At 43.0% G+C, this 21,446-nt stretch overlaps 1 protein-coding gene across 4 annotated transcripts; it reads left to right on the forward strand.

Moving 5' to 3' along the window:
• The first annotated feature begins 4,165 nt into the window (after positions 1-4,165).
• On the forward strand, positions 4,166-20,714 carry si:ch211-195b13.1 (STKc_SGK domain-containing protein). 4 transcript variants are annotated; one of them, XM_062529399.1, is made up of 14 exons: positions 4,166-4,307; positions 4,984-5,091; positions 14,204-14,279; positions 15,418-15,493; positions 15,604-15,647; positions 15,752-15,809; positions 15,926-16,009; positions 16,629-16,760; positions 16,906-17,018; positions 17,190-17,313; positions 17,435-17,530; positions 17,696-17,851; positions 18,171-18,260; positions 18,532-20,714. In XM_062529399.1, the coding sequence occupies exons 2-14, from the start codon at positions 4,992-4,994 to the stop codon at positions 18,694-18,696; spliced, it is 1,314 nt and encodes a 437-aa protein (XP_062385383.1). In that variant the 5' UTR covers positions 4,166-4,307; positions 4,984-4,991; the 3' UTR covers positions 18,697-20,714. The 4 variants fall into 4 exon arrangements, with proteins under 4 accessions (XP_062385383.1, XP_062385385.1, XP_062385386.1 ...); XM_062529401.1 differs by lacking the exons at positions 4,166-4,307; positions 4,984-5,091 and adding an exon at positions 6,223-6,462; XM_062529402.1 differs by lacking the exons at positions 4,166-4,307; positions 4,984-5,091 and adding an exon at positions 6,223-6,458.
• Positions 20,715-21,446: the final 732 nt, after the last annotated feature.

Here is a 21,446-nt window from a genome sequence, read left to right on the forward strand (position 1 = left end):
CTATGCTGACAGTGTTATACATGTGTATGTACATTGTTGCCACTATATTTTGCTAATAGTTCATACATTTTCCCAACAGACAACTATACGTGTATGCACTATGGCATGTGTCGCAAATGAAGAAGATTTAAGAGACCCGTTTAAATATAAAGCTTTTGTGTTACGGGAAGGATCCTGTATTGTCAGCTGTCTCACCTCACCTGAGGGGTGGACAGGGACAAAGGAGGTCACCAAAGTGCCCAGTCACCGAGAAGGCCATCAGCCAATAGGTGCACAGGTTGAGAGGGAGTCAGCCAATCGAGCGGGGCTGATCTCCGTGAGAGGTCGGCGCCATAAGCCTTGTGGTTAGCAGGCCTTTATTTAACAGTGTTCACTAATCTCTGTCTAAAGATGGCCCTTCCAGAGCTATCTATAGCACGTCCTAGACAGAGAACAGTCTACCTACCCCATCTCTGGCCATGACCCAGCTGAGACTTCTGCTGCTCTGTCTCTCTCTGACACCTTCTTCCCACGCAGCTGAACCACAAGATTAGACTGACTACTGTACCTGCTCTTTAGACTGACTACTGTACTGTACCTGCTCTTTAGACTGACTACTGTACCTGCTCTTTAGACTGACTACTGTACCTGCTCTTTAGACTGACTACTGTACCTGCTCTTTAGACTGACTACTGTAGCCTACCCGCTCTTTAGACTGACTACTGTACCTGCTCTTTAGACTGACTACTGTACCCGCTCTTTAGACTGACTACTGTACCTGCTCTTTAGACTGACTACTGTACCTGCTCTTTAGACTGACTACTGTACCTGCTCTTTAGACTGACTACTGTACCCGCTCTTTAGACTGACTACTGTACCTGCTCTTTAGACTGACTACTGTACCCGCTCTTTAGACTGACTACTGTACCTGCTCTTTTCTACTGCAATGGACTTCATTACAGAGCAGAACCTGAACTTAACTTAAGCAGCAACTCTTTATAAAGCAGCACTTTGCTACTTTTTGATGGGCAACTTATTTTGGTGTTATTGTCAAATCAATTTTGATGTAATATTGTCAAATGGAGGACAAACACACCTGTTGTACTCAGGTATGTCTGTGTACCTCTGTGCTCTGTGCATCCTGCAGAAATATAATAAAAAGATAATAAAATAAATCACAGTTCCAATTCACTCACACATGAATTTAATGAATGAAATTAATTTTATATTGGTGTGTTTGAGTGATGTGTAATATAACTATAAATGATATATATATACAGTATATATATATATATATATATATCTTATGTTTTAGACAAAAACTTATCAGAGAGAATTGCCTGGGTGACATAGATACAGTAGCCCTGGTTAGCCCACATACCTTCTCAGTAAGAATTGAGAGTGGGTCTGGAAAAGGTTAATTGACTTATGACTTCCAGCATAATCGTAGCAGGGATTGGTGCATTTAAACTCTTACCAAATTGTTTAATCTTGTTTCAATTTCTAAGAAATACACATCCATTGGTGTGGCTATATGGATATTGGAAATGGGCTTCAATGGCCTCTTGGCCAGACGGACCTGCAGAGCAAAGGTTCATATGGGTTTTCCCAGGCTATGACAGAGGCTTTCCTAGAGAAATTACAATCTTCACATTTACATTGAACAACAACTAACCACTTTCAGTGTGATCTGGTGTACACAGAAATGTAGTTTGCAAGCATTTGCAATGAATGGGAATCTCTTGTCTTTAGTAATGTTATTTAGCACCTTGTTCAACCAGTTATGGTGAAAGAACAGAAACTTGAGATGAGCCATTTCGAAATCAAGTTTCATTCAGTGTATTTTGGACATTTCAAAGTGAATGACCACTGTTTAAAAAGAGGCTAATAAAAGGCATCTTGTTTTAACCATCCCCCATAGCTCACAGAGTGGCTGGCAGAACAACATATTCTAGCAAGCTCCTCTTGGCTGATTGAAAAGGTTCTTGGCTGTAAATTGTTGTGACCCATTTGAAATATTGTCTGACAGTGCTAGAGACCCAAATGGATCTGAAGAGAAACAAGGAAACAACTTTGACCATATCTATTTTTAGATGGAAAACAATGGCCACGGCAGGCTTTTTTTTCCCTTCCAGGAACCATGACTTGCAACCCCCCCCCCCCCCCCCCCCCCCCCCCCACACACACACACACACACACAAAAAACAAATTCCACAATTCTTTTGAATTGTTGACAAAGGACTCTGCTGTTTAAAATAGACGACTTCCTATTCCTTTAAGATGTGTGACTTGCTTGACTTGACTTCTCCAGGTAGTGAAATAACACAAAGGGTGTTTGTTTTCGGTCACTGTGTCATCATCATTCCTCATTGTTGCCGTTAAGATAAAGCACACCTTTCCATACAGGGACTGTCTCAGGAAATGTTATCATTTTCACAATGGTTTGCACAACGATTTAATCAAGTAGCAGCATGCAGCGTCTGAATACTTTGCTATGCTGAGCCAGTGTTTGGCAAACTCTACACAACAATGTGCTCTCTGCTACATCTCCCCTCTGCCTGGCACTGTCATTGTAGAGCTGATAGAGTTGATTGAGTATCAGCATTTTGACATCTTCCTAAACCCAACATAAATGTTTGATCTACTTCTTGTCCACGCTAAGCTCGAAGCTTTAAATTGTGCCAGTGACTCTGGACCCAGGTATTTCAGCATTCTTTTGTCGTCAAGTAACATGTTTTCAGTAGTTAAGGTTCATTTAGGCAAGAACCAACACAATCTCTCAAACCTGGCTGTGAACACACACAGACCATAAACCAACCTCTAAGTTTACTGTCAGAATATCTTTGGATAAATATACCAGAAATGGAAAAAAAAATCCATCACAATAAAGGAAGGTTCCCTTTAGGGTAACGATAAAAGAGACGATAAAGGAAGGTTCTCTTTATAGGAACTAAAGGGCAATGGGCCTATCTCTGTTAAACAGAAGGCCACTGCGGCTGGGAAACTGTTGCCACGCTTAATTCCCATGAGTCCAAAGACCTTTCATCCATCACATAGCTGCCATCTCACTAGGAGAGAGAAAGAGAGACTAAACGTGACTCTGTGACAGGTTTACGCCAGGAGGAATGTCAGAGAGAGAACGAGAGAGAGAGAGAGAGAGAGAGAGAGAGAGAGAGAGAGAGAGAGAGAGAGAGAGAATGAGGAGGCCCCTACTGTGATGTGCTCGAGTAAGCGCTCCAAAATGCGTGGAGTGACCTTTACTGGCAAATTGACTGACGGGCTCCATTTCCTGGTTACTGTAGATACTGGTCCATAGAGGCAGTGTAGTTGCTCACAGAGGTTGCTCACAGAGACTTATTTACATTCATATCACAAGTCATATGGTTGCTTTGACTGAGTTCAATTATGTGAACATTAGTGTTCATGTGTAATAAACTTGACATTACACATTTAAATATCTTTACTCAGTCAAAGCAACCAGATGACCTGACTGGGATGTGTTGAATCTCTTTTTTGTACTGTGAAAACCGGGTTGAGTTGTCCATAATGATAGAAAGTCACTAATATTATTGTACACTTTTATTAAGTCCAACTAGGTTCATGGTTTAGAATAGATTATGAGCTGCAAATAACTGCAAATACCACAGTTTGTTGGAAATACTCTTAATATGACAACCGATACCACTAACACATGATCAAGGAAGTTTCGGTGACTAAGCACACAGAACACTGTTTACACAGGTCACCGACACACTCCCCCAGTGCCTCAGTTGGACGGTTGAGTTGCACTACTTCCTGATTGATGGAGTGAGATGAGAAGGCTGATTAGAGGAGTCTGTCAAAAAGAAGCCTTTTTTTGTCTGCTCAACATGATGTCTGAACATCCTGTGTGTGTATGTGTTTGTGTGTGTGTGTGTGTGTGTGTGTGTGTGTGTGTGTGTGTGTGTGTGTGTGTGTGTGTGTGTGTGTGTGTGTGTGTGTGTGTGGTGTGTGTGTTGTGGATTGAGATCTGAACAGTCAGCACTGATTCAAAGCAGAACTGTGGACAATTACATCAGTAGCAGCCAATGGTCATTCAGAGTTCATGGTTGAATACTTCCGCAGGGCACTGATCACTGCTGCTGTTTTTTATGGGACTGGTTAAAAACGATAGCTCCCAACACAGCGAGAGTTTAAGCCCATTCCAGCCCTTGCTGCCATCACAGAGAGTGTCATTTATGTAACACCAGAGCAGTTCCAATGAGAGAGCCGCAGAGAGGATAAAGCCTGGACCGCCTAATGGCCTTCCCCAGAGGTGTTTAATAACGTGGATTTAATAGACTGCCGAGGTAATTACATTTTTTTTTCACAACGAGTCATTAACCCATCCTTTTTTAATTTTATTTCTTTATTTATTTGAAATTGTCATCACTTCCTGCCTGTGTGGGGGGAGGTAGATAGCGAATGAGCATGGACTCTATTACCGCTGAGGCCATTAAAATAAAACAACTTCATGGCCATGTGTCTGTTCCCACAGCTACAGCAGAGCAATGAGCACACGGTTGGCCTTCACACCGTGAATGGGGAATCGATACAGTCCTCAATGTCGTGGGTTTCTGTGTCATAGGATAGAGAGCCACCACAGGACTGTCAATGTAGTAATATCTCTCACAAATTCAAGAGAGCCATTTCTCACAACTTCAGTTTTACTGAGTATATAGCTAACAGAACTCAGCTGAACAGAGCTAAGCCCTGTGTTAGTTTATGTGACTCCCCCATATAGGGAACTGACATCTATTAGACCTGCTTTCATAAGAGTTGAGCTAACTCATTCAAATTTATTTGAATATGTGACACTGTACTGCTCTACTGTGAAATGGGTCGAAAAACTCCATTCAAATGCCTTCTAGACGTCATAGCTGAGTCTGCTGAGTCAGTCAGTCAGCAATGTAAAACAAGAGATAAGGGAAGAGCACAGTCTTTGTGTTCACCTGAAAACCAACCGACATTTTCCTGATCTTGCAGCAAAGAGCATGGGAGTGTCTTTTTCACTGGGAATGGGAATTCGATATAGCCATCAACGTCATGGCTCTCTGTGCAACGATGGAGAGCCCCGCCCCCCAAGCAGAAATGGTAATGTTACACTCTCACAAACAATAGCTACAATGTGTCTCACGTGTTCTACATAAACTATCTCTCACAAAGATATACTTTATGCGACTGAGCTCAACTCTGTATATAGGCTATATTATACACTGTACCGCCCAAAGTGACCTACAAACGTATTCAAATGTCTTTGAATATGAGGTGTGTGCTGTTCTACTCTTCCGCAGCAGGTGTGGGTTAATGTGCTCCATTCAAATGCTTCTCAGACCCAGATCAGTCTTGCGATCGGAGATCAGATCTGTCTGTCAAAACTAAAGCTGCCGGTTCTCAAGGAAATGTTCTAGCCACGTTGCGTGCCATTCCTTGCGTGCGTTTGCTGCTCTGGGACATTCATTGATATGGTAAACAGTTGTTTTGTTCCACATCCAATCAGAAACATGGAACCGGTTATGTGGTTGCCCAGCAACATTGCTCAAAAAGCTGCCCCATGTATCATCACCTTAGACATAATTAGAATTACATTTAGACAACATTAAGTAGAGGCATGAAGAAATGTGGCTGAATGACAAATCTACCTGGGAAAAGGAAAAGCAATTGAAAGGCAGTTTGGTGACCTATATTCTACTGAAACTGGTCCTACTATGCAAAACCAGTGTGGCAGGACACCCTGGTCTCAGGTGCACTGTGTGTTTCATGAGCCTCCATCTCCTTCCACTGAAGGAACAGTCGCAACACTATGTGCCCCATTGCTGTTTTTCATCATGCATTTGTCTCGAGGGGGTTATACCCTTCACAAAAAACAAAATGGAGTCGAGGAAATCATTAAAACGTGAGCGGGCTGAGTCACGATAGAATGAGCCCCCCCCCCCTCCCCCCCTCTGTGATTTTGGTATCCCAGTGACCAGGTCCCCGGGGGGTGGGGGGGAGGCCGCACTCAGGGGAGCTCCCGTAACTCGACACCTGCCTCACTTGTGTGGATGCAGGGTGATTAGACAACAGGTGAGGTGGAGGAGGAGAGAGGGGGTTGGGTGTGTGTGGTGGTGGTGTGGGGGAGGGGGGGTCATGGGCGGAGGCAGGGGTTTCAGGTGCGTCACAATTCCTGGGTATCCACTATCACCTAGGATATCGTTTCAGACTGTGGAGAGAGAGAGAGAGAGAGAGAGAGAGAGAGAGAAGGGGAAAAGAGGAAATGATTAGCCAGTCTTTCAAGCTGCCGGGGATGCTCCTACACAGTGAGGGGAATTAGATCCGACCACGCAGACGAAAACATGGCCCACTGCTGAGAGACTCAAACACAAGCAGCCTCCACTGTGTCAGACTGACACTCCTGCAGACATAAGGGAATCCTTCAATCCAACAGATAAATGACCATGAAGACCAGCAAGAAGTCTTTCGTAGGTGAGAGCTTCATATTCATTTGATGGAAAAGTAAGATATTCAAATGGGATCTGTGAAAATAGGTATATTAACCTGGATGTTTTTGAGAAGAGCATTTATGTCTGCTTTATTTATTTATTTGCGTATTTATTGGCAACAGGCTGAATTTCTGCTTTCTCATTGTGCTTCTGCACTTCTCTTTTGGTCACATTTTCCTCTTCCTCTCCCACTTTCTTAATCTTTCTTAAAATATCTCTCCCTCTTCTCACTCCCTCCTCTCTCTCTCTCTCTCTCTCTCTTCATTTTCTTTCTGGTCATGTTTCCCCTTTCTTGACCTCTCCCTGACTCTCTCTCTCTCTCTCTCTGTGTCTCTGTTTTGTCATGGCTTGATTCATCCCAGTGATTCAAGACTTAGTCGGTATCATCTGCAGCAGCAGCAGAAGATAAGATTAGGGAGGCAAGACATCCAGTTTCCCACCTATCCATCACCATAGACATTATCTAGCAGAGACAGGGTTATCCAGCATGCAATGCTTTGATCTTTCTCTGCTCCAACTCACCTCTGACTTCCCGCCCCTCCTTAATTGTAAGACAAACAACCCTGCCTGATAAACAAATTATTAAAAAAAAAAAACGTTACAAACATCTCGAATACTAATGCTGATAGGAGTTTGTTTTGAGCATATTGGAACAGAATACAGATGAATAACCAGAGCTGGCCATCCTTTGTTGCGTACTGACACGCTGATTACTGGCGAAATTGAGGAGAACAAACGGCAGTTCAGGCCTGTTACAGAGAAAGCATTTTCTGCCTGATGAATCAATGGGTGGCTGGGTTTTCTGCTTGACTCTCCAGATGCCCTATGTATTGATGCACACAAAGCTCTCTTAGAGTCTGGTGTAAAAACAAGAAGTATGAACAACCATTCAAACAGGCACCCGTTATTAAGGGAGGGTCTCATTATCTGCTGAAATGCTCGGGAATAGTACTATTGTGTCCTGTAATATTACAGATAATTATCAATTAAAAGATGATTATAGACATGTTTACATTGCTTACACGTTCTCGTTCTGTATTGACATTTGTGTTTTGAATGACCAAGTCACTGTGGTCACATTTTTAAGAGAAACTAGCACTATGGAATAGGTCCAACGGGTGTGAACCCCCCTGTCAACTCTGCTACTGTAAGAGTTTAACTGTGAGGTGGCTATATTATATTAAAACATGTTTGTCGCTTAAACATTCTGTAGGGTGCAACAAAATTGTTTCATCTTTTAGTATGTGAAGTGCTTACTTTGCGACCTACATTTTCTCTCCATAATTTGCTGTTTCTGTAGTGCATTTTTAAGTCTGCATCATTGAATGTTATCTGTGCGGAAGCGGGAGCTAGCAACATCTTTGCTGTCTGATTGCCTGAGACTGCGAGTCCGCACATCCAGGTCTCCCATGCATGAGTCTCCCAGGTGCAGCCATCAAAGGCCGGCAGAGAGGCGATATAGGAGCAACTGCAGGTGTATGAAGTAGAGGGAGGGAGGGAAGGAGAGACAAAGAGAGGAAAAGCCAATGGAATGAGAGAGAGAGAGAGAGAGAGAGAGGCTATAGGGAAGGATGTGTTAAGAAGATTAAGAATCATGATGGTAGAGGAGAGAGAGAGGCTATAAAAGTGAAAGGGGGAGGAGGGTGTTAGGAAGGCTTAATCTACTCCACAATGTTCCAGAGTGTTGGTGTCATGGCATGAGCCTATTGATATTGGGCAATGATTAATTGATTCATTTTATTTGACCATCTCGTTTTAAGATACAATACAGCTTTCCACCATACATTAATGATGTAAAAATCATCATTTTACATCATAGAAAGTAGGAAGTCCTATTCATGGGTTTCATTGAACTCTGTATTTCTCCTATCTCAAGGCAAACTGAAGGAATGGTGCACGACCATTCAAAGACATATAGTTTTCCAAAGATACAAAGCTTAATGCTATTGGTGAAGTATCCCTTTTAAAAAAATACATACCACACAGAATGTTTCTTGACTTAATAGTCATCTGTAGTCACTGATGCCTCAGCAGGCAAATCTTCTAATCAGAACACATGGGACCAATTACATGGTTGCCAACATTGCTCAGAAAGTAAAGAACGGTATACCACCACGCTTCTGGTAACAACCCAGTGCTTCACGGGAGAGGACCTGTCATGCCGTAAAGACGAAAGGATCACCAGAGAGGTTTAGAAGGCTTATTTTTATGTAAAAATCATTGAGCACATGATCACAGAAGCACACAGACTTTTAGGCTGCTTATTGTTATGTAAAAAATTCCCCATGCGTCATCATCACCTTCATTGAGAGAACAATAAAAGTGAGATTGCAAAGGATAGAGAGAAGAAGATGGAGAAAATGGTCGCTGAAAAAAATTGTCACATATTCTATCCAAGTCGTGCTTCTGTATAGTCCTCGTAGTGAAAAACACGGCTGTGAAAAATCAATGCGGTCGGTGTGAATGTGTGGGCGAGAGCTGAGGAAGCGTGGGGGAACGTCTGTGACTCGAGCGGTGTGCTGTGGAGCCCCAATCCATCTCGCCAGATCTGCCCGTAGTAGCGAGTGGAAGAGCGAGTTCCCCCACGCAGGTGCCAAAGCTCCCCAGCTGGGACGGAGACAAGCTGAGGCATGAGAGGTGTGTGGGGAGAGCCAGTGACTCACTGCCACCCCCCACCTCCCTCTCCCCTACACACACACACCCACTCACACACACACACACACACACACACACACACACACACACACACACACACACCCAAACCCCATCTGCCCACCAAAACCAAACTGGAACATGACCTTGCGACACACTGCCCATATGCAAAACCCACACACAGTCACCCATGGTCGAACAGGTTCTCTCTCTCTGCTCTATTGTGATAGCTTGCTGTCTCCACAGCAACCCTCCATAGTAACAAGAAAAAGGCACAGAAATCATTCAGATATATGGGTGTCGTTAAAGAAATATATAAAAAAGACATAGCTTTTTGTGACACAGAGGGATTCTGTTACGAAACGGAAGCAGTGTGTAGTCCGCACCACCTGTTCCGTTGGCATCTAATGGGCAATCGTTATTATGGCAAGCGTTCTCTCTACACTACACATGCTATAAATACCCATTAACACTGTTATGTGTCTCCACTGGCATCAGTGGCAGCCAGGCAGACGGAGAGCTGAGCGAGGATCTGTCATAATGTGTGGCGCTGGGGGTGCTGTAACTGTTGGCAGTAGCACAGCCTTGCCTGTTACGAGGCCTGTGTCTGTAGGAAGCAAGGGCTTTGCATTTTGTACTTGTAAAAAAGGGGAAAGCCCTGTTTCACCTAAGTTGGACATGTCGATTAAGATCATGGGGTTGTTTCTGCATGAGTCTGTTGGTGTGTTCACTGATGTTGATGGGTGGTTAACTTATTGCCATTGTCTGGTGGGTGTCGTTGCAAAAGCAGTGGGTGAGCTGAGGTGGGGTTGTCTCTGAATCCTTCGCTATATGCTGATGGCAAGTGAAAACCACCCTTCAAGCACACACACACACACACACACACACACACACACACACACACACACACACACACACACACACACACACACACAAATAGACACCCACACCCACCCACACACACACACACCACTGTAGTGGAGTTTCCGTGCAGCGCTCAATCACGAGTGGAATGCAAATACAAAGTGAAACAAAAAAGGCATGGAAAGTCCCGTGGTCTTTTTTGAAAAGCTTCCTTGTCTAACGTGTCTCTTATTAAGAGGCTGTGTTTATAAATATTGTTTCTAAATACTGAGTATCTGCAATTCCTATTCCCATATAGTTGAGAAAGTATTTTTGCCTTTTTTTTTGTACGCTGGCCTTCATTTCTGGTTGCTCTTAAAAAGTTACATTTCAATTTGTATTTGAATTTACAAAGTTAAATTAAAAAGGTTTAAGCACTGAATCTATATTACTTACTACAAACGTCAGTCCCTCGATTTAGACCACATCAGTGGGTCAAACCCGAACACTAGAGCCAGATCCGATGCTGACCGTCCCCAGAGTTGCATTTGGTTCCTGGAGTGAGGATAAGACTCAGTGACCCACCACTTGGCTTGCCTTTTGTTCTGACCTTGAAATGACAGATATTGGCAGAGGCGATTCATTCACACAGAGGCCTGGCAGGATCTCAGCTGTCTGTTACTCAGTCAGAGCCTTTTCTTATACTCTCAACTGTCACAGAGTTCCTCATCATGATGAAGTGCACTTGCATTGCTGACAAAATCAATGTCCATAAATTAAAAAACAAATAACAGCCCAACAACTTTACAGTGCGTCTGTGACTTTAATGGAAAAGAGTGCAATCATTTTAATGTGCAACCATAACTCCACTGCAGATATGGCCATGGAGTCGAGAACATGTATAGGCCATAAATTAGACAGTGAAATGAATACATTTTCAGAAGTCCACCGGGCTCTTATTCCAGGAATGCACTGCATCAGTAATGTGCATGACTGATGTCGTAACACACCATGCATCATAGTACTAAGAGATGCAGAAAAATCCTGCCCCTTTTTCCCAGTAACTGCATGGGGATAAGAGAGTCCTTTAAGGACTGTCATCCTATCCCCCTGGCCATGATGAAGCCACTAAGCGTGGGGCTTAGGGTGAAGAGCCAATAGACAGTACTGATGGCTGGCTTAGCTTAGCGTTATGACACACTTATATAACTTAAACAGGGTTAGTGGACCACATCTGTGAGCGCTGTATGACTGAATAGGGGCCAAGGCGGGCATGATGTGATGTCACCGCTGTGCAGTGCAGCGCTGCACTGCGCCCATGATTGCGGTTTACATAACTGTACTGTATGGTGGCCGGCTACCCGCACAACCTTGACCTGCTCAGATTCAATCAATGATAAGTAGACCGGCTTCTATAGAAATGGGTGATGGGTATAGTGGGCGTCTCTGACCTCGATGCATGGGGAGGCCATACAGCGATGGTCAGAGAATGAGTCAGGCTACAAGTATTGTTCAAATTGAATTGCATCTGTAATAGAATAGTGCTTTAGGAATGGACAGAAATGCTCATATATACAGTGTATATATATATATATATATATATATATATATGAGTTGGTGTATCTAAAAAGGACAACATATTTTGCGTTCTAGGTCAAATAAAATACTTAGGCTACACTTAAAATACACAAATCCATAAGAAAGGTAGGGCTCTGGGAACATACAGTAGGAACCATTATAGGACCCTATAGAGCAAAGGACCCTCTAACTGGGGAACATCATCTACCACAGTGATACTCAACTGGGATCCGTGGCACGGAGGCACTGCAGGGGGTCACCAAATAATTTAATCTGAACTGAAGTAGTCCAATAGACAACATAAATATAACCTAGAAAAGCTTTCTGTTTGTTTATAAAATAACATATAGACTACCTATGAGTCTTCATGCAATCATATGATCATAGAGGGAACATTTAATCTCGTCAAACGTCAAAATGCGTGATCTTCCCCAGAATCTGCGTCATTATCAGGGTCAGACGACCTCTCACTAGATAAGATATTGCATCCATACTCAAGCTTAATTAAAATGTAATGGCTAATTGTAAAGCTGATGATACACAGGACATTTTTTTGGGCAATGTTGCAGGCAACACAGGGCAACTAATGAGGGCAACAGACAGCAACTTTGTTAACAAAACCAAAATATATAAGAAGCCTCTCTTTTCCCTCGCTTCACTATTGTGATGCTGCCATCTGTGTTGAAAATGTCAGAAGCTCACAGATGGTTGGTCATGTGATTCATTGCTAGCACTCTGATTGGGTGATCTCAAAACGTTGCCTATAGTGCGTTCAGGAGCTGGGAAGTGGGAAGGTTCCCACTTCTAAACCGAAGTGAGCGTGTTCACTATATTGAGTCTTCTCCTGGGAGCTCTCCTAAAGCCCCCATGCACTTCAAACTGGCAAGTTCCCAGTTCAGGTATGATGTGCACCCAAAGAATTTTACCACTATCAAAATTGTTCAGATGGAAATTATGTTTCTCAATTTATCTCAATGGGAGCGTGTCGCTCAGCAACATTTCCAAAAAAGTGATCATTGTTCAAATGACTCTGTATACTTGGATAGTCCTTCAACCAATCAGACCAACGATCCGGTGCCTCTTTTGAATAAGCTTGTGATGGGAGCCAAAGATTGTGGACAGGAAGCAGGGATACAGTAGATGTGCAGGTTTCCAGCCTGAGCTGACGGACGAAATCCAAATTCGACAGCAGTTCAGGCAGGGTTCACCCAGCCTAAATTAGGCTACAAGGCTATGAATAGCCTTTGAAGATGTGTGGGCTATGATCATTCAGAAGATAGACTCAATGAATTGTCAGTTTTCAAGAGCAAACTATCAACACGCACCAAATGAGTAACATAACAGGAGTCATGGGCCGATCTGTTTAAGGTCTGAAAATGGGTGATAGGCCTGCCATCTTCAAAATCATGGTAGGCAACAGATTTGTGCAGGCTACAGAATTTCTCAAGTTAGTTGCAAACACCCAAAGGATCTTGCTGTAATGTAATATCTTAACCTACTGTAATGTAAGACGCCCCCCACCCACACAAAAGAGGGAGGGGTGCCCTTTTTTCAGGTAGCCTAAGAGCAATGGCCCCTCAAAATGTCATGCATGTCCCTGCTCATGCAGATCAATGTGTTGTGCCAGGTCAGTTGTATCCAATGATTAAGGATCTCAGAATGGAGTTAATCTGTTCACACAGAGGAAAGGAGAGGAGATTACGACCAGCTGCTTCTTCCACGGTATCTTTCCATTGATAGAAAAGGGTGGGTTGGGTGTAGGGAGGGGGGTTAAATCGCCTTCAATGGCTGGTTGGCTGCAAAGCTGGTGTCATTCCCGCCTCCTACCGGCAGGACTGGGAGTTGCGGAATTCCCGTGACGTCACGCCAGGGCAGTTGCCCCGGTTACATGAGTGATGTCAGTGCCCTGCCTCCGAAACCACGTGCTCCGTATAAAATAACTGGTGCGCTGGAGCAGTGCGGGACAGTGGCGCTGAACTGTACATCGGCGCGCAGACCAAACTTGTGCTCAGCGAAACAAGCACCTTGCATTTGGACTATTAAGCAGTGCGCTATTCAAGAAACACATTCCAAACTTGGATATATTCACTTGATAACCATGGCTGTGACAGAGGCTGGGTGCGATTTGTCTTACTGCAAAATGCGTGGGATCATGTCAGTTCTGACTGGTAGGTTACCTAACTTACCTTAACGTTAATGGAGAATTACAAGTGGACTGTCAGATGTTTTGTGTTAAGAACTACGTTCGGCGGTTGGGGTTGTATTTCAGTCTGAACAGATTCACTAACAGTGGTTAAAACCTAAGCAGCTTGTTTGCCGAAGGATTTGTTTGGTTTTACTTATTTGGTTGTTTGGTTTATCAAGCCACATCATGTCTGATGTTTCGGCGACTGGACTAGGCTCTTCATCTTCATGTTCTTTTAGTCTAAATTATTGTTGATTTTTTTGTTTTCTTGTGGCGCTATTGCGGTCTGTTTTGGGGTCCAGTTGGTTGCATATCTAGCCTCTTTCCCGTTGTTTTTACAAATATTCAACGAATGCACCCCACCAGGATTCATGGCATACGTTATCCCAATGTAACTCCGGGTAGCCTAGTTGGATAGTCGGTGACGTACTAGGTTTCCTACTGACGTAAATGCCTTCTTTTCCAGCTTTTATCAAGGAGAGAAAAATGGGGTTGAACGACTTCATTCAGAAGCTTGTGTCCAATCCACATATTTGTCAGCAGTAAGTATTCATGTTTTCTTGTTCAAATCTTCTTGTTCAAATCTCAGTTTGGCCACACGTGCATGAACCGCGACTGAAAATCATCGGGATCAGTTAACTTATTTGTCAATCAAAAACATGCATTACAGAACAATTGGGCTCATTCATCGGATTGTTTTCTCAGTAGCACTACTACTGAACTAAGGTCAGTGGAGCGCAGTGTACAGTTAGCTAATCCAATCGGAACCACGCAACCATGTCTCTTAATTTGGCCATGTCCATTCCATTAATAGCGTAATCTGGGTACAGTGCAGCAGAGCCAACAATTCTGTTCATGTCAGTCAGATCTTGACCGTCGCTCCCGCTGGCTCCATAAGCACCTTTAGCAAATCCGTTATGTACCCTAGACGGGGATAACGTGGTAATGCAATTAAAGCGCACACCATACATTGCAATGTTTGGTTGCCTTGGCGGACTGCGTTCCTAAACATTCAGGTCACTGTATGTTGCGCCAGGCTACCATGGGGAATTTCCATCACTTCACCTTCGCGTCCAAATGCCACAGATTTGTAAAGTACTAGCAACACAGATGGTGCCGGTGTTATACTGTTCCAGACAGTCTGAGTCAGAAACACTGGTCTTACTGACAGTGACAAGCAGATGCGGGTAATACCAGACAACCAGTTATTCCGCATTGTAGGCCTATTTAACATCTCCCAACATATTTTCTGGTAATACCAGACTACCAGTCACTCCGTGGGTAATACCCGACTACCAGTTATCTAATCTAGTTATCTAGGTCTAGCTCAAGATAAAACATTGCATCTTAATGTTATGGCGATTAGAATGAGCTGTCAAACAGTAAGGGCAAAACAGAAGCAAGAGACAAACTAAAGCTATACTGCCATCTCAAGGTGGAGAGTATGACTGCATTGCTACTATGACTGGAATGATGCATTATGTTTTGAGTATGGCTCAGTCACGTGTACAGCTGCATGGTGCAGAATAGAAAACAAACAAAGGCAGATAAAAAGTCACAGATATCGAACACACCGATTTATAATAGTAATCATATAGAATAGTATAATATAATACTGTGCACAATGACAGTAAAGTTGAATCTAATCAAATACTGTCTCTCTCTGTCTCCCAACTACAGTGCTGCTGTTGAATCATTCCTGAAAATCGATGAGAACCAGAATGAGGCGATGGGAGGTGGGCTCAGGTCGAACTCGGTGAGTTTCATGACCAGACCAGACAAGGACTGAATTAGTAGAACTGTCATACTGTATCTTAGTCATAGACATGCCAACTAAACAGTGTCCTCTGTATATTTCCATTCCAGCTATGTCTGACTGGACCCAGAGGCTCTCTGGCAGAAGAGACTCAGTAAGTAGATTTTCCACTATTGACCCAATTCTTTCTGTGCAGTTTATACCCTTCTCAGAACACCCACTCACAACCCACTCTCTGCTTCCCCCCTCCTTCCACAGGATTAAGCCATGTGACTTCGACTACCTGAAAATCATTGGCAAAGGGAGCTTTGGAAAGGTAAGGTTGAAACAATGAACAATGTGGCGTTTGCTGCCAGCACTAAACAATCTCTTACACAGACCTGCCTCTGGTTGGAAGATATTGACCCCCCACCCCCTGTCTTCTGGTCTTAGGTCCTTTTGGCGAGGCACAAGGAGACTGCCCAGTACTATGCCGTAAAAGTCCTGCAGAAGAAGATCATCCTGAAAAAGAAAGAGGTAATACCCAGTTTCTGTCTTCAGACAGCAGGTGGTCCTGAGACTGATAATGCTGTTACACAGACCTGCTGTCATTGGTCAAGCCTGTCTCAGACTTCACCATTATCTAGGTCATGTATCATGTTGACATTGCCTTGCCATTTAAATTGGTGCAGTGCAGTGATTTAGAGGGACACTTCACCGATTAGCATTAAGCTTTGTATCTTTAGAAAACCAGTCATGTTTTTGGATGGTCGTGCATCATTCCCTCAGTTCGGCTTGAGATGGGAGAAATACGGATTTCAATGTTGGACTTCCTGCTTTCAATGATGTAAAAATCATCATTTTACATCATTGAAAGCAGGAAGTCCTATTCATGGGTTTCATTGAAATCCGTATTTCTCCCATCTCAAGGCAAACTGAGGGAATGATGCACGACCATTCAAAAACATGACTGGTTTTCTAAAGATACAAAGCTTAATGCTAATCGGTGAAGTGTCCCTTTAAACTAGTGCAGTGCAGTGATTTAAGCATCTCATATGTATCAGTCCAGCCGGTTGCTACTATCAGTGCTGATGCTGAGCGGTTTGATAGCTCAGTAGTTTGATATCAAGCTGACCTGACCTCCTCTCGTCCCTAGCAAAAGCATATCATGGCGGAGAGGAGTGTCCTCATGAAGAACATCAAGCATCCATTCCTAGTGGGCCTGCACTACTCTTTCCAGACCACAGACAAGCTCTACTTTGTGCTGGACTATGTCAACGGAGGGGAGGTGAGTGCAATGTGTACCAGTCTTAAGGCCTTTGGAACGAGAGAGAGAGAGAGAGAGAGAGAGAGAGAGAGAGAGAGTCTGAGAGAACGTGTTGTTGTGTCGAAGTGGGATTGATGTTAAAGGGTTTCCTCTCTTTGTGTTCTAGCTGTTCTACCACCTCCAACGCGAAAGAGTGTTCCTGGAGCCGCGTGCCCGGTTCTACGCTGCTGAGATTGCCAGTGCCCTTGGCTACCTCCACAACCTGCACATCGTTTACAGGTTGGTGCAATAGCACCCCCAAGTGGCCAGATACCAGACATATTTTTCAGGGATTAAAAGGGATGACTTCATAGTCTTAAGCGATGTTCTGTACCCTGCTGGAAAAATGAAAGTCATTGAATGATGACTGACTGTGTGTGTGTGTGTGTGTGTGTGTGTGTCTTATCACAGAGATCTTAAGCCAGAGAACATCCTTCTAGACTCTCAGGGTCATATTGTCCTGACTGACTTTGGCCTCTGCAAGGAAGGGCTGGAAGCAGATGCAACAACAACCACATTCTGTGGAACTCCTGAGGTAAAATTCCACTTGAAACCCCCATCTCACAGCATTCCATCTAGATGGAGTCTGAATTGGAATTAGAATGGAGGTCAGTTGTGGTATTTTTGTGCTAACTTGCACTTTGTTTTGAACACAGTACCTTGCACCAGAGGTTCTTCAGAAGCAAGCGTACGACCGCACTGTGGACTGGTGGTGCCTGGGATCTGTCCTCTATGAGATGCTGTATGGACTGGTGAGTGAAGTTGGCTTGTTATCTTATGGAAAGTTTTTTTATATGTCCAAAACTTACAGAGATTATTTATAATACATGATAATAATGTCATTCTGACATAATATATGAAGTAGATAGCGTATGTTGTTGACAGAGATGATTTATGTGTCACTCTGTCTCTTTCAGCCTCCCTTTTACAGCCGCAACACTGCAGAGATGTACAACAACATTCTGAACAAGCCTCTGGTGCTCAAGCCCAACGTGTCCAATGCTGGCCGTGAATTACTGGAGGGCCTGTTGCACAAGGACCGCACCAAGAGGCTGGGAGTCAAGGACGACTTTGTAAGTGCACTTACTCTATCGCGCACAGTCTGCCCACACATGGACACACACACACACACACACACACACACACACACACACACACACTAACACACACTAACACACACTAACACACACACACACTCTCACACACACACACACGCACACACGCACACACGCACACACGCACACACGCACACACACACACACACACACACACACACACACACACACACACACACACACACACACACACACACACACACACACACACACACACACACACACACACACAGTGAAGGGCTGTAAACTCAAGGTGGTATTCTTCTTATGTCCATAGCTGGAACTGAAGACTCATGCCTTCTTCTCACCAATCAACTGGGATGACCTCATGGCCAGGAAGATCACCCCTCCATTCGTTCCCTCAGTGGTCAGTCAAATTAATCATTTCTCAATGTTCTTATACTGTTTAAAGCATTGTGAAATTGTATCAACCAATCCATTAATTAACAACATCTGTTGACCAATTAATACATCAAATATGATAAGGACAGAAGGAACAGAGCATAAGATAATTAAGTTTGTCGAAAGCATAAAATATATACAGTATACTGTATCCTATAAATGGCATAGGTGTCTTCACGTCTACCCAGCAGTGACTAAGTGTTAATGTTTTTTTTTGGTTTGTTTTGCTTCCACAGTCTGGGCCTACAGACCTGAGGCACTTTGACCCAGAGTTCACCCACCTGCCCGTGTCTGCGTCTCTGTGCAACGGCGAGCAGCAGCATGTTACTGGCAGTATGCGCGAGGCCGCCGGTGCCTTCCCCGGCTTCTCCTACGGGCCCACCCACGATCACCTGATGTAGGTCGCGGTGCGGAACCCCGGATCCCCCCCGGTCAGGCCTGAGTCTGTGCCCGTTCCCGTTCCCGTTCGTCCATTCCCTACTGGCGGTAGAATACGCAAGGGGTCAGCACACGAAAAGTGACGGAGGCCATTCTCATGACGATGGGTCAGATGTGAAACCGTCACCTCTTCCCATAAACTGTCAATGACGCCTTACTTCCAAAAAGGCAGTGCTTAAGGGGGACCATCCCATCCTAGACTGGACATGAGAAATCTTTGCACAAGATAGGAGACGAGCGTGAGGACTGCGTCATTTGAAAAAGAAAAGACACATGATCTTTTGGCGGCGTCAACACACCGGATCGAATCCTTAGGACTAGCAGGAAGTGTGCCAAGTTTGATATCATGGACACGTCGGCCTGCAGCTCTGTTGTAACCATGGAAACACAGCTGCTCTCAAGAGTGTGTGGTGAAGTGCCTGAATGTTTTTAGGCTGAAAAGCTTTGGAGGAAAACAACTGCATTGGACACTGACTGCCCAAGTTTTTTTTTCTCCAATGGTTGACGCTGGTGTCAGCCGTTTGTGACGTGCTATGTGTTGTTTAGTTTTGGCATATGATCAAGATTTTTACATGTTCATCATATAAATATATTTTTTCACGTTGGCACATCCTTTATGTTGTTACGGTACACTTTTTTTTGTTATGTTGATGCTTTATTGCACTCCGGGAAACAAGGTTCATGAGAAGTACTGTATGTGTTTGTGGATGTATGGCGAGCAAAGGGTCTTATATGAATCAGACTGCTCCATCTCAAAGAGTTCATATCATTACCATTATGAGTGAAACATTTTAACCCTTTATCATCTAGTCTGAAATATTTTAATTAACTTATTTAATCTTCTGCATGGACCACGTAGTACATCAAAATCCTGCTCTTCCTAAACTGTTTCAGTTTTAATTCATTCAAAGAGTAGGCACTAGTGATACCCATGTAGTAGATTTTGCACCATATTGTCAAAAAAAAACACTCCACCAAAGTCTGTTTGTTTTTGTAAGTCTTACAGGTCAACACATACATAGAGGTTCTTATGACTGAATGACATAACAGTTGAATACATTGCAATTGTAGCTGTATTAATATATCATATTAACATGATTATTTTTGAATATAAAATCCATGGAAAACAATGTCTTGTTTGCCCTGTTTCCTACTTATCCCAGCACTTTTATACTGTACAACTACCGACCAGGTATTACCTTGGCATGTGACTTGCTTGTGAAATAGGAACAAAAACAATATTTTATCATCAACTAGAATTGGGGATGCAGATTATATTTTCTATCAGCAATAGTAGTTCTCGAGCAACCAAATACACTCTGTATTTTTTTTTTTTTTTTTAAATCAAACTTCTCAGAGTAGCTTTCTGCAATGGAAACCATTGATTGTACTGAAACCAGATACATCATTGTAGAAAACCTGTAAGTGGTTGTTTTTGTTAGAGAACTGATGTGTCTTCTGCTGTGTGTGCACCTACCCATAGGCCCCATTGGGCCGGTTCTGACATGTGGACAGTTAGATGTACCCCTAGTTCACCTGCATGATGTTGGCAAGAAACCCTAATGCTATGCAGCCAAACCAACTAGAACATACTGTACATGAAGCATAAGATGAACAGACTTATCAAGCAATGGAGTGACATTTCACACTAGAGAGAATAATCAGGACGGTCTAACTTTAACATTGAGTGCCCTAAAATGATTTTAAATTATTGACTCCTGTTGCATTTTTACCAACATTCTCTTGGTTCTGTTGATTGGAAATAACATATAAAATTGCAATACTGTTCTAGTTTTTTTTTTCTTTCCATATTTGGAAGTCCTGAACTTGTTTTACATATTTTTTGTGTATATTTATTTACGTGTCATGAATTGTACATTGAAAGATTATTGTATATAGTGCATTGTTGAAATGAAAGTGATACATTTGAAATGAACCCTTAAAGTCAAATAAATTTGTAGGAATTACATAAAAATGTGAATATGTTTGTGGTCATTGAGTTGAATACAGTAGATATTAACCCAATCATGACTTTAAATACAGCATAAATCACAGAGATCGGAAGTCCATGTTTCATTTCTATCAAAATTATAGTTAACATTGATATTCTAATAAGGTTTATGTTTATGGCATTTGGCCGATGCTTTTGTCCTTTAGTTTGAAATACTTATAAGTAGTCAATATGCCTACATTAGCCATAATAATAATAATAATAGTAATATTAACAATGTCAGCAATAATAATATCAAATACCAGCAATCACAATAATGAGTTTTCATATTAACAAAAAACATAAACATACAGTACAAACCATAACTCTGTAAGGGGATCAATTAATTAAGTGCACGATAAACAGATGAGTATTTGAACATTTCCTGAAAGTCCCAAAACTTCACAAGAATGTAGAACACAGTGGGTGAGAGGGGATGTAGAACTGGATCATGGGATTCCAATGGCAAGGTGCAGATCCAGAAGAGTAACTCACAGAGTGTTACAACCTTTGATTGATATAAGACTGGATGTGCTACTGCAATCTGAGCACATCTGTAAAGGTCTTCCTACACAAGCAGGTATAGGAAAAAATGCATTGCAATAGTCCATTATGGGAGGTAAGGTCCGTCTGATCTTCCTAATTCTGTATAGAATAAACCGACATAACTGTGACTGAGGCCATATGCCCAGAGAAATTGAGTTGGTCATCATCGGTCTTGCG

This window comes from Sardina pilchardus, chromosome 24 (genome assembly GCF_963854185.1).
Source record: "Sardina pilchardus chromosome 24, fSarPil1.1, whole genome shotgun sequence".
Lineage (NCBI taxonomy): Eukaryota > Metazoa > Chordata > Actinopteri > Clupeiformes > Clupeidae > Sardina > Sardina pilchardus.